Source organism: Electrophorus electricus, chromosome 18 (genome assembly GCF_013358815.1).
Source record: "Electrophorus electricus isolate fEleEle1 chromosome 18, fEleEle1.pri, whole genome shotgun sequence".
Taxonomy (NCBI): Eukaryota; Metazoa; Chordata; class Actinopteri; order Gymnotiformes; family Gymnotidae; genus Electrophorus; species Electrophorus electricus.
The window spans coordinates 9,769,284-9,782,621 of NC_049552.1; the positions used below are offsets into that span (position 1 = coordinate 9,769,284).

Here is a 13,338-nt window from a genome sequence, read left to right on the forward strand (position 1 = left end):
ACACTGTGGTATATAACAGACAATGTCAAGAAAAAATTTCCATTGTATATTAAATGTACCAGATATTTGCAGTCTCATATCTGTAAACTCTTAAAATAATTTGTCTTTTTGAAAGATTGGACGTTTCATTTTATGAGTGACTTTCAGTGCATACAGTAGATAAATATACAGAAAAATTACTGAAAAAGAATATTTTTTAAAGATTTTTATTAATCAAAAATGAGCTAATAAAAGTCCACATGCAATTTACTTTGGTTTTAGATTTTAGGTCAAGCCTCTGGGCACCTCATCCTGATTAATAATTGCGAACTGGATAATATCTCTGTAGCATATTTGCAATTTGTTAAAATTTTGTAATGTTGGAATGCATTAAGACAAATCTTGTCACCCAAGGTATAAGGTTGATAAGCTGCCCAGTATTATAGCTAAATGTAATGCAACATAAGCATATCAAAGATAAGGTCTCATTCTGGGTTTGTAAATAATCATACAAGGGGTTTATTATTATTGTTCATCTATTAACAATACCATTAAATATAGTTGTAGCTAGTTGATCCTATTCTAGTAAAAAAAACAAAAAAAAACAAACATGCACTGCACAGTTGTAGAAGCAACAAATTGGCAACAGGTTAACACTACCATCTCTCATATTTCCATCAGCTTGACTGTCTTACAGGAAAATATAAAATTCGCTATCATACAGAATTACCTAAAAGCAGAAACAGAAAATTCAATCAGTAGTAAAATGTTAATTTATTATCTGCAAAATACTAGATGACATACCTTTATGAACCTTTCTTGACGCCTTTTAAGCACGTTTCTGAAAATTCATGTAACACCAGGTGATTCACTCTTACTGCATTTTTAATAGGCTGTGTGTAGCTTTGGCTAGCTGTTGGAGCTGCCTCCAAGAAGGATGAGGATGTACAGGAAGATGGTGATGATGTCCAGGTAGATGACTAAGGCTGCAAAGACATATTCCTCAGGACTCAGGCCGTACTTCTCCCTTCCCATCACTAGCTGGCAGTCCACTGCCAGAAACTGCAGCAGAGGAAGAGAGTGCAAGAGGTGTGTAAGTGAGTGTGCACGTGTGTGTGGAGGGGTGTTAGGACATTGCCCAAGGCACAAATCTAATGTGGCATTTAGGGGAGTCACTGGGAAGACTGTCTACTAAAGGTAGGTTGGGGAAGGGGTCACTTGATTAAATTAATTGATATGAACTTTATACCAGTGCAAAGACCAAGGCTCCCAGACATCCATACAAAATCTGCAGGGCCTGGGAATAGTAGAATATGCTGAAGAAGCCAAACATAAGCAGGTCCGCTGCCAGAATGAACAGAATGCCGTTACATATGGTGAAGTCCACACGAGTCTGAAATCACAGTGGCAACACAAGAACCGTACATCATTGAGATCTCTGCTGCTGACCTCCACATATACTGTAGATCTCCCATGTACATACGTTCATATTTATCGTCATCATGTCATATAGTAACTATAATAATTATTATTCATGTAACACGTTACATTTGAATCCAAACTCCTAACATTACTTAAAGGATTAGTAAAAACAGATGAAAGAAAGATTAAACAAAATTTATATGGCAATAAGAATAAAGTACAATTATGAAATAACTCTACACATTGTTAGATACAGAATAAAATAAAAATACCTAATAAATGACATGTTTTTATATTTAATTTAAACATGTTTTAAAAGCCTGCATTTCTAGTACCCTTTGTAACATTCTTCCAGAGTTTTGGAGCTGGGGTTGAAAAAGAGGTATTTTCTACCAAATTAGATGTGTTGCAAATTAGATGTGTTGGTAACCAAGTAATAGCTAAGCAGTCTAATCTTTATAAGACTGGGGTAATATGTTGATTCCCTGTTTCCCTTCTCCTAGTTAGAACACCAGCTTAACTGTAGAGACCCCTATACACTAGTGTAGAATAAAACGAAGGTTACTGTGATGTCACACAGCAGGTATGTGGCCAAAATAAGTTTTCTAAGATGGTGACTCTTACCTGAGCAGAGAAGAGGATGATGGTAAAAGAGATGGTGAGGGTTGCGCCCATAGCAATGACAACGGCAGTGGTGTTGTGGAAGGAAGCCACGGTCCCAACCACGTATGACAGGCTCACAGTCACCACAGACTGCGCACACACAAACACTACCACACCTAAACATACTAGTCATAATAGCATCATACACGCACACACAAATGCATCACTTAAAAGACCCAGAACCTGAAATGATGTGTAGCCATGCCTTAACCGACACTTATAATCAAAAGATATTAATAGTGCCGTGACTTGTGTGAGGAGAGTTAGGCAGAGACCAGGGCAAACTGAGGGCATAAATGTCATTGTGCAGCTACAGGAAGTGCTGAATGACCACCAAAACCCCCAAAACAAAACAACCCAGTAATGAAAGAAGAAATGCCACCCCAGAGACAGTTGCATGTACAACTTTAAGGCCTTCACTGGCTAGCTACGCAGTGGAGTACTTCGATGCATGCAATGGAGCATTGTCCTGCATAAAAATCATGAACGATGCAGACTTTTTCCTGTGCCACTGATTGAAGACAGTCTCTTGTAAAAACTGGCAGTAGGTTTGGGAGTTGATTTTGAGTCCATCTTCAACCTGAAAAAGCCCAACTAGCTCATCTTTAATAATACCAGCCCATAGCAGTACCCCACCTCCTTGCTGGCGTCTGAGTCGAAGTGAAGCTCTGTGCCTGTTACTGATCCAGCCATCTAGTTGCTCTCATCTACTCAGTTCATAAAACCTTTTAAAAATCTGTCTTCGGATATTTCTTGGCCCAGTCTTGATGTTTCACCTTATGTGTCTTGTTCAGTGGTGGTTGGGTTTCAGCCTTCCTAACCTTAGCCATGTCTCTGAGGAGTGATCACCTTGTACTCCATGTAGGTTGCAGTTCTGGAATATGACAGCACTGGAGGATAATAGATTCCTGGTCGTTTCATGTTTGATTCTGCTCAAATCTTTGGCAGTTAATTTGTCTTTTTTTCTCAACACGTTTCTTGCGACCCTGTTTACCATTTGCAACAAAACGTTTGATGGTTCTGTGATTACGACCCAATATCTTAGCAATTTTAAGAGTGCTGCACCCATCTGAAAGACTCTTTAGAATTTTGTACTTTTCAGAGTCAGTTACATTTCTTTTTTGGCCCATTTTGCCTGAGGAAAAGAAGCTGCCTAACAATTAAGATCACCTTGATATAGGGTGTTGATCACGTGATATGCTTAAATCCAATAAGCATTCAAGTTTATTCAGCATGGAGTTGGAAAATAAGCATAAAAAGGATGACATGGTCAAAATACTCTCTTGCCTAATAATTGTGAACACAGTGTATACAGACACACATACATACCAGCCCTATCATGTTCCAGGGGTGTGTCCGACTGAAGGAGGAGCAGAGACTCAGGCACATGGCCACCACTACAAAGACAATGTAGGAGCTGATGTATATCCAGATGTTCTTCTGCACTGCACTTTTCACCACTTCCGAGAAGGTGAACACACACACAACAGAGAAGGTGAATAGTAACTGCATTGTGACCACGCTGAACACCTGCAAGGGCACACAGAGAGAAAAACCTGTTCAAGTGAGCCATGGAGGACTCACACTAGTGCTGGAGTGGGCAGACTGGCTCTTGAGTGGGCACCTTTCTGATGAACGCCCTTCGCACAGTGTCATTGTCAAATGATGATGCTTTAAGAAAGGTCCCAGCCACTGGATTTGTAATTCCTGTTTGAGAGTGAAGTTAAATACCATTAATTCTGGATACAGAGCATTAATGCAGTATATTTACTACATATCTTTTGTGGAAAAGTAAATGTCCAGTATAATTGGCATTTCCCCAACTGTATTACCATATTATGTAGTATTGCTAAAGTTTTGAATGTTTAAGATGTGACGAATGAGAAGTTCTAAAAACTAAAAGGTTGGAAAAAGTTAGGAAGTTATCCTTCTTTTCCGGGATTTCTTAATTTCCTTTCCTGTGCAAGGAAAAAGCTTCTACCTGTGCTCTCCACTGGTGTGCACTCTGGGGGCAGGTTGTCAGTTAAGTAGCCACCCTGGGACATGGGGTATGTGGGGGGTGGAGGGTTTCCAGAGTAATTTTCTCCCTGTACAGGAGGGTAAGGGGGCTGGGATATAGGGCCATAGGGGTAAGGTGGGGGCATGACCAGAGGAGGGGGCTCTGTCTGGGTGTCTCCCAAAGGGTAGGGAGGTGGGGCATACATGCTTGGGTCACTCTTCATTTCCTCAGAAGTCGGCTGTTTCTGTACATCCGTCATCCTGCAGAGAAAAGTTGAGTTATAGTACAGGAATAAAGGAAGCAGAACTGAGCACTTAGTGATACTAAAATATGTATCTCAAATTCAGTTTCCAGTCATGAATGTTATAATCAATGGTAATTAACTAAACATTCAATGTAACTGATTGTCCATTTTGTCATGGCAGGGAAGAAAATCGGAACAACCAAGGTCTCAAGGACTGTTGAGGACTGTGATATAGACATTCCCGGTTTGAACTATGTATTATCAAAGCAACATATTAGTTCACTGCAGATATGGCATGGCATTTACCTACATGGTTATCCACAGGCACATTCACAAGAACTGGTACCTTATACTTATTTTAAATCTAAATGAAATCTAAATCAAAGTAGATCTAAATCAGACTGCACAATTTACACTCCCATCGAGACAATGGGAGGGAGATTTATTACTGATGCAGGGTTTTGGTGGGTAATAATAATTACCACATCATCAGCAGATTACAATGTGTTCAGTACAAAATAATACATAGAGTAAATTACAGATAAGATGTTTAAAATGGGATTCACAAGCTCAACAACCTGTACATAGTGTACTCAAAACACAACTGACAGTTACATTCATGCCATGTGGCAGTGCACACCTATTAATCAGTTTTGGCAAGAATTCATCACCCACCTATCCCATGCCTTAAATAACAATATCCACCCAACACCATCTTTATGTCTCCTAGGAGACACATCGTCAACCAATATTACAATAGGTAAAAACAGGATACTACATATTGTATTAATAATTGCCAAAAAAAATACTTAAAAATTGTAAAACAAAAAATATCATTACCAACTGGAAAAATAAAAAATAAAAAAATTAATAAACTATGTATCAATGGAAAGATATATTGATCTGATCATTATTACTGAATTAATCAGTAACAAAACTACTAACCTAGACCGGTTGCCTTTGATAAATACCATACAGAGCTAATCCATAAACTAGAAATATACTTCTCTAGTACATGTGCATATACAGTCAGACATACATACATTCGCACATATCCATATACCCAAACACACACACACACACACACACACACACACACACACACACTCACTCACATTTACATAAACATCCTTTTCAAAATGGTGCAGGTGGCTAATATTTTATATACATACATTCCCTGTTCATCTGTTTATTTCTGAAAGTATATTTGTTTGGCTTTCCTTCTCTTTCTCCTTTATGCCCTGTATTATCCACACTGTTAATGACATTTTATACCCCTTTAGAGTTGGACACAGTGAGAAATTGTAAATAAAAAATAAATAATGAGTCCTCCGATGAGGGGGTGGGGGGTTAGGGGGGCTGGGCAAAAAAACAAAAATAAAAATGAAAAATTGGTTGTTGATTTGAAGATAGACATTTAAAGGAAAATGTAATGAAAGTAGTTAAATGCATGGTATGAACTATTTTGTTTGGCCCTGACCATCTGGATATGGGCTAAGCCTACTTTTGAACTAAACTGCCACTGTTAATAAGATTTAGAAATAATTAGGTTTTAGGCTTAATCTGAGAAACTGGCCCATAATGTTTATTTACTGGCTCATGACAGATAATTAATAAGTACATTTTAAAAATCATTTTTAAACTACTGTATATGACTTTTGAAAATATAAAAATATAATTTTGGAGAAAGCACATTTTGTGTTTGCATTTCATTTCTGTTGTACTACTGGAAGAACAACCTCAAAACAATATTTAATACAGATCATGTGATCTGAGAAAACTGCACAATATTTGTATTTAAATAGGTTCAGTTACTGTTCAGACCAAAGTAGGTCACAGCCCTAGAGATTTTCTCAGTAACACAAGATGCAAAGACAGTCACAGGGCAATTAATTAATTATCTAATTAGGCTAATTAAGTGTTCACTGGGCTAATTAAAATCACCCTGGATTGACTGGGCAGTGGAACTGATCTAACACCCAGGAAGTCTTTGAAATTAATGTTATACTGAAACTTCTGCTGTCATTTCATTTCTGTGTACTTTTATTACTGAGTCCAAACTTGAAAAGTTTTAACAATGAAAATGCCCCTTACCTTATGAACCTTGTGTATTTGAGGCAGCACTGGTATGAGCACACCCTTTTGCTCTTACAAATGAAGTTCAGCTTTAATGTCACCTTTTAGCAAGCACAGGCTAAAGCAGCACACTTCCTGTTGCGCTACTGATAAAACCCCATGTGTGGGAAACAACAGTATTTCACCAAGCTTCTCAGAGGCTGATGGGGTAATTCAAACTGCCATGTTCTTCTATTTGCCAAATATCTTAAGCATACAAACAATTGAAAATTTAACAAATGTTTTTTTTTTTCTCCAGATAAAAAGAGTTGTTAGAAAAACTAAAATATGTATATGTATTGGGAAGTATTCCTAACAATAACAGATATGTCTTAAATATTCAGAGACTTTTTTTGATCTTTCTGGAATTATGTGAATTACAGCATGAATTGTTCCTAAAATCTAATCTTCATTTATGTCATAATGCAGACTTACTTAACATGCATGGCATTGCCATATTTTATTGCTCTAGTTTGGTTTAACTAAAACAGTGATTTTTGCCACTAACAGATTAATAAACGTATAACTAACAGGAGGAGAAAATATGGCAAAAAAGCTTTCTTCTATTTACTTATACATTTAGAGGTCACATCTTTGATTAACTTTTTGTCCACAGAACAGGTAAAGATATATAAGATATAAGATACGGGTAAAGTAAGATCTTAGCTGACGCTACTGAATCATTAGTTAATAACATTTATTTCTGAACATGTCGGTGCTTAATTAACTTAATAAAATTAACAAAAATAGAATTTCCATCACATTTTAACATAACATCCAAGTACACTAGTGTTACTAGTACATTTCTCATTGTCTGTGATCTCTAATTGTTTCCCAGTATTAACACAAGCAAGTTTCCTGCAGAATGAAGGCAGATGCTTAAATACAATTAGATACTGAAGTACAACATATGTGGTGGCAAAACATAATGTACTTCATTTTGTCACCTTGTGTTAAAACAGAGCCTAAAAGCAGCCCAACTTCCCTTTTTACTCAACCTTCATGTGGAAATTGAAAAACCAGACTGCCCTGCATTTCAAATCTTAAAAAAAAAAAAAGTATGAGGAACTAAGATATAATGGTGAAGACATCATACAGAGGGCAAAATGAAACAAGCAATAAAAATCTTAATTTTTTGTCTAAAATTGCATTTGGAAATGAGCATTGAGGCCGGGATTTAAGGCATATCTACCGCCTCACACCAAAGTGAAGGAGTCAATAACTAAGGAGCTTCCTAATAGTTTATTCTGGTAGCAATTGGTTCAAGGATTTGATATGGCACTTAAATATAGGTGAAAAAGAGCAATGTACCCCAAAACAGCAACAGGGACAAGATCTCTCACACAAACATTTATTGTAAAAAATACATATAAAAAAACTGACATACAAAAGATCTGGGCATAGATACAATGTCATGAACAAATAAAAGACCAGGCCATATTGAAATGTGATGCATATATACATTTTAATAAATAAATACTCATGTTCTGTAGCAGAGTAAAGGCAGATTGTCTGTGTCAGGGTGGGTGCAAATAACACCATACTCACCTTAACATTGCCAATGTATATTATACGCTCCAAGAAAAAAATGAAACAGTTAGAAAGCACAGATTCAACAAAGAAAATATCCGGCATCAAGGAACATCAACATGACATTTAAATTTGTAATATTTATAGAGTACACACAAAATAAAGGGAAAAAAATCCAAATACCTCCTTTTGAGTTAGAAGAGTAACTCAGTCAGGATACTAAAAGGTATCACACAAGCCAAACCAAGGCCATAAGCCAACACTGATTGTCAAGATATGCACACCTGATAGTGTAGTATACTGAGGCACAGACCCATAGTATACTACACTACTGATGAGAGAGGAGAGAGAGAAAAAAAAAAAAAAAAGTAAAATCTGATCTTTGTCAGTCTGATGAGAATGAGCTACAGATACACACAGCAAACCCCAATGTTCTTTAGTGGAACAGAGACATATGTTGCATTGTCCTGGAAGACAAACACGTCACAGCACTTTGAGGCATGAACAGAGTTGGGCACAGAGTGCTGAGGTGAGGGAGAAGTGCTGGAGCATCACATCTAACATCCCAAAGTTATGTCCATTCACGATTCCAACAGCACAGCTAAAGCAATTAAAAACAAACTCAATATTGAAGAGTGACAAAGGGTAACAACAATAACGGGTCTGACTTTTCAATTTTAGGCAGTAAAAGAAAAGCTGAGGAAATCCATTTTCACTTTCTGCTCCTTTACACACCAGATTTTTGGTGAGAAAGCCTGCTCTTCTTTCAAGCACACAAGCTCCCATACTTGCAATTCCTCTATTCAGCATGGACCTTTTTAGGCTACGTCTATAGTTCACCATTTTAACAATGTACTTATTTTCATAACTTTTTTCAATGTGAAACTGTCTAAATAAATATGCATTCTGAATAAATGTATTCTGAAAACACCACAAGTACTGGCGAAATTAGGTGCAATTCATGTGGTAACAATACAGCAGCCAACCAAACATCAGAACATTCATGGCTGTGACTGGCGCTGAAAATCTATGTACTCCGTAATGCATTTTACATCCTCTGAAATATCTATATTCCAAGCATCTTGCAAAAAAAGCTAAATAAATGTATGTGACTGACCAAGAAAACATCCGTGTTGTGTAACACAAGGCTGGGCTGGAGGGAAGGAGGGCACATCTGATCCACACAAGAACATGAACTTTCTTAAGCACATCACCTTCAGACCGTTTTCCACTCCTGTACATTTACATCAAGCCAAACGTGCACTTAGACACCTTCTCCCTGAAGTCAAGCAGTCATCAGGACTTCCAAGGTCCCATTCATCTGCAGCTTTCCACACACAGACAGATAGCCCTGCCACAACCCTTGATGCAGTCACTCAGGAATCTTCAGCAAATCACTGCTCTCTGATAGCGAGCATGGCCCAACTGAGCAGACTGCGTAATCTGGACTCTAGGATCAGAAAAGGCTGCCACAGTTTGGCCTGAGCCTCAACTCAGCATCTTCAGTCAATGGCCTCAGCCAAAAATTCTGAACTAATACAAACAGTGAATTAATCAACATCACTGCATATGAAATGTAAAATATCTCAAAAGGGGACTGACACACAGCAACACTCCGTTTTCATGGGCAAAAATCACCAAGACATCATAAAAATGTCAAACACCATGCCTTGTAAGGCATCCTGTGCAATATATACGCATACACATACTGGACTTCTCACATCAGCAGAGGTCTTCTAACTTAACACACAAAGCCAGAATCTCCACCTGAAAACAAGCCTCTCCCCCTTAGCCCTCATATGCTGGGGGTTAACAGTGTCCACTGGAACACACAATACTATCGATAACTTTTTTGCTCCATTTTTTGTCATTTTGCTTTAGTTTTTTTTTTTTTTTTGGAGATTCCATTCGCTGATGTCTCCGAGCGAACAAGGAAAGCAAGTATAGTAGATCCCTAATCTGAGCAAGCAATTTACAGTAGAGAAATGCAAACAGTGGAGAGTGGCGTCACATGAATCTCCGCCCAGTGGGTGGGTCCTAGGTGGGCAGGTTCTAGGCTAACTATTTAGGGGTGTGGCCTCCTGCTCCATCCCTAAAGCTCATGTTTATGATTTCTCATTCGTTTTATTTTCCTCAGTCTTCTCTTTGTTATGGTTGATGTGGCTGGCAAAGGCAGGGTCTCCTGAACGATGAACAAAAACAATAAAGAGTGGAATGTAAGACAAGATCTGAAAAGTGGAGGAATATGCTCCAAGCTGCTTGTGGTTCATTTGGCACAAGCTCACCTGAGTCAAGCAGTTGAGGAGTTTTGGGGGAGGTGAACCAAAGTCAATCAAAAGGATGTTCTGGACAACAAGGCTTCACCATACTCCATGAGTCAATGCATCTGTATAGAACAGCAACAGAAAACTCAGTACTGCTTGACATTGCTTTACACTGCTTATAAAACAAACATGGTCTGTTTGGACCCTGCTTACCTGTTATTAAAGTTACATTTCTGACCCTTCTGCCAAAGGCAGGTAAATAGAAAAAGTTACTGGCCAAAAAAAACAAACAAAAAAACAAAAACAAAAAATGGACTTTTTACTATCCATAAAACCACACCATGTATTTCTGCTATATAAGTAATTGCAAGAAGTTTAGCAGTTCAAACATAGCCCTACAATCAGATCAGATCAGACTTCATACATAGCTCTTAGAAATTTAAGCCTTGCATTGAGCATGTTAAATCTGAAAGAAACTAAACTTCTTATTTTTTCCACAAAGTGATTTTAACCCTATTAGACAAATCCGGCCAGTGTTAACTTTGGACCCATTGTGCAAGTAGAGAGAGCATAGCTACTTTTTGTGGTAGACACATAGGCAAGCCAGTCGGGCGATGGTGTCTCCCTGAAAAAGGTCTTCAAGGCATATGGAGCACTCCCCACTGTCTTTACTGAGAACATCCGCTGAATGGGAGGAGAAAGTAAGATGTTTTAGTCTGAGAGTAGGGCTTAGATAGAGAGATAGAGAGAAAAAATATGACTCACTATTGTAAGGCAGAGGTGGAGAGGTAAGACAACTTAACAAGTGTTCTTCAATCCGACCTCCTGGGAACAGTTTGGTGCAGAAAGGACAGCGAATTGCTAGGGGGAAAAATTAATAAATCAAATCCATTATCAGTTAACAGTTCAAGTTCACAAATCTTCACAGCTTGTATTGGGGGGCGGGGGGCACGCTTGACCATTAACCATACATCTTTCCTGGAGCAAATCAATAGCACAATGACCTTAACACCCGAAGGTTAGTCATAATTTTCTGACTGACACCTAGGTGCAGCCATTGGACTGGGAGACGCTGGGTGTCTGCTGACCCTCATGGCCTACTTTCAGTCTTACTGGATCACTTCCGCCGGTAGCGTTTGACCAATTTCTTGCCAATTACTTAATTCTACTTAGATTAGTGGTAATCTCTCGACATCTTATATCTGACTCACTTCCCAATGGAAGAACGATGAAATGTCATATTTCAACTCGAACATATCTGGCCATACAGAGCACTTTCAAGTTACATAGCAACAAAACAAGGCAACATTTTTGGCCAAACCAGCAGGCAGCGGGTAGGCGGAACTAAACCACGGATAAAAACGCTATGGTTCACATTTGAATCGTTCTTCTTAGTACCTGAGATCATTTCGTAAAATATATTGGAAATGTCGTCAAACATTTCGCCTAATTACACATAAACGTGTTACCCACATGTATCTGTTTTTTTGCAATTAGTGTTTAATCCACATTAAAATTATGACAACGACAATGTTACTTACTATTAAATCCATAAACAAGTCCGCTGTCTTAACAAATATTTATGCACTTTAAAATTATTCCGAACTGGAAATATTCCCATAAATATACACTTAAGTTAGCTCAAACACAGATAACATAACTAAGGCTGCATTCTGGTCTCGTGTTAAGATCTGATGGACGCACACAAAAAACAGCCAAGTGAAGAGAGGTGTCAATCAGTACTATAGAAACAAACATAATAGCTGCACTGCGATCTTTCTAGTTAGCTTGCGAATAAGTTTATTAGGGACTGTTTACTGAATCACGACTTTTCCTGAATGTAAGTACATAGAATAATACGGTTGTATAAACACTGGATGTCTATTTGTAATACGTTCCGTACTGTGGTTGATTCATAAATAGACGTTTGACTTACTGCCGTGGCGGACTCTGTATACGCCGATCCAAGCATCCGACACTGGCCGAGTGTTCCTCACCCTCGTGGGCCTTGCGGTGACGCTACGCCCGGAGGAGACTCTACCTCCGGGTAAACGTTCAGCTAGAGTGCGGTGATTGACGCGGCCCGTTTCCTCCCCCGACAAACGGGCGCTATTAACGGGGCTTCCGGGAATGTCGTCGTCCTCATGTTTGCCAACGGTGTCGTTCTCATCTGTCGGCGAAGACTCGCTGGTAAGAGACGGAGAGATGTGGAGCTCACCAGGACTTCCATCAGCGCTTACTTGCTGTCCGGTGTCCGAATCGCTACCCTCTTCAGAACGGCTTCGGTTAGCCTCTGAATCATGGTCAAAACTACTGGCGAAATCAACCACAAGACTTGTTGGCCTGGTGTTTCGAATTCGTCGGCAAGACTCTCGCTTAATACCATCCTTCTCGAAAGGTGTTGAAACAGATTCCTCTTGCAAACGACTTGATCGCGTCCCCATATTCAACTAACTTAGCGTTAGCTAAAGCGACAAAGATGTGCTATCTTAACAAGCGCTAACTAACCCTGACTTTAATACAACGCACAGCTAGCTAGTTAACCTAGTAATGCGATTTCGTATACCGCGTAACAGAGCATCTACTTAAAACAACCCATTGGTTTAAGTGTGTATAAAATATCACTAAGAATGCAGAGCTTTTATTTTTCTTTTTTTTTCGTCTGGTTATTCCCTATCGTCCTGTATATCTGCAGTAGCGGAAGTATGCCTGCTTCATTCTGTGCGTAGGGGAGGTAATGACGTTCATATGCCCGCTGACCTCTTCATCGAATCATTGAAAAAACGTATTGTACACTGTGTGGACAAAAGTATTAGGACACGCCTATTAGTAATTTAATTCAGGTGTTTTATGCCACATGTGTATAAAATAAAGCACCTACCCATGCAGTCTGTCTTTGTGAAAGAATCGTTTTAAAAAGCTCACCGAAATCGAGCGTGGTACTATAATAGGATGCCACTGTTGCATACCAGTTAGTGAAATGTATTCCCTTCTAGATTTTCACGATCCACTGTGATTGGTGTTATTGAAAAGTCTCTAGGAACCACAGCAACAACATAGCAGTTCTCATAAAATTACAGAGCGGGGTCGTCAAGTGCTCAGATGTACAGTGCATAAAAGTT

The 13,338-nt window shown here is 38.8% G+C and overlaps 2 protein-coding genes across 4 annotated transcripts; both read right to left on the reverse strand.

The window, feature by feature from the left end:
* Positions 1-474: 474 nt before the first annotated feature.
* Positions 475-6,512, reverse strand: si:ch211-284o19.8 (protein lifeguard 1). Its single transcript, XM_027020893.2, has 7 exons — positions 6,402-6,512; positions 4,046-4,323; positions 3,689-3,771; positions 3,394-3,594; positions 2,026-2,154; positions 1,229-1,372; positions 475-1,041 (listed from the first exon to the last, which is right to left on the reverse strand). Exons 2-7 carry the CDS (start codon positions 4,320-4,322, stop codon positions 889-891), a joined length of 987 nt encoding a protein of 328 aa, XP_026876694.2. The 5' UTR covers position 4,323; positions 6,402-6,512; the 3' UTR covers positions 475-888.
* A 1,247-nt stretch (positions 6,513-7,759) lies between these two features.
* On the reverse strand, positions 7,760-13,030 carry zgc:66427 (uncharacterized protein LOC406256 homolog). 3 transcript variants are annotated; one of them, XR_004777136.1, is made up of 6 exons: positions 12,153-13,029; positions 10,982-11,077; positions 10,795-10,900; positions 10,430-10,488; positions 10,238-10,338; positions 7,760-10,134 (listed from the first exon to the last, which is right to left on the reverse strand). XR_004777136.1 is itself a non-coding variant. In XM_035536390.1 (5 exons), exons 1-4 carry the CDS (start codon positions 12,658-12,660, stop codon positions 10,281-10,283), a joined length of 918 nt encoding a protein of 305 aa, XP_035392283.1. In that variant the 5' UTR covers positions 12,661-13,030; the 3' UTR covers positions 7,760-10,134; positions 10,238-10,280. The 3 variants fall into 3 exon arrangements, 2 of the variants coding, with proteins under 2 accessions (XP_035392283.1, XP_026876698.2); XM_035536390.1 differs by having other exon boundaries at positions 10,238-10,488; positions 12,153-13,030; XM_027020897.2 differs by lacking the exon at positions 10,430-10,488 and having other exon boundaries at positions 12,153-13,025.
* Positions 13,031-13,338: the final 308 nt, after the last annotated feature.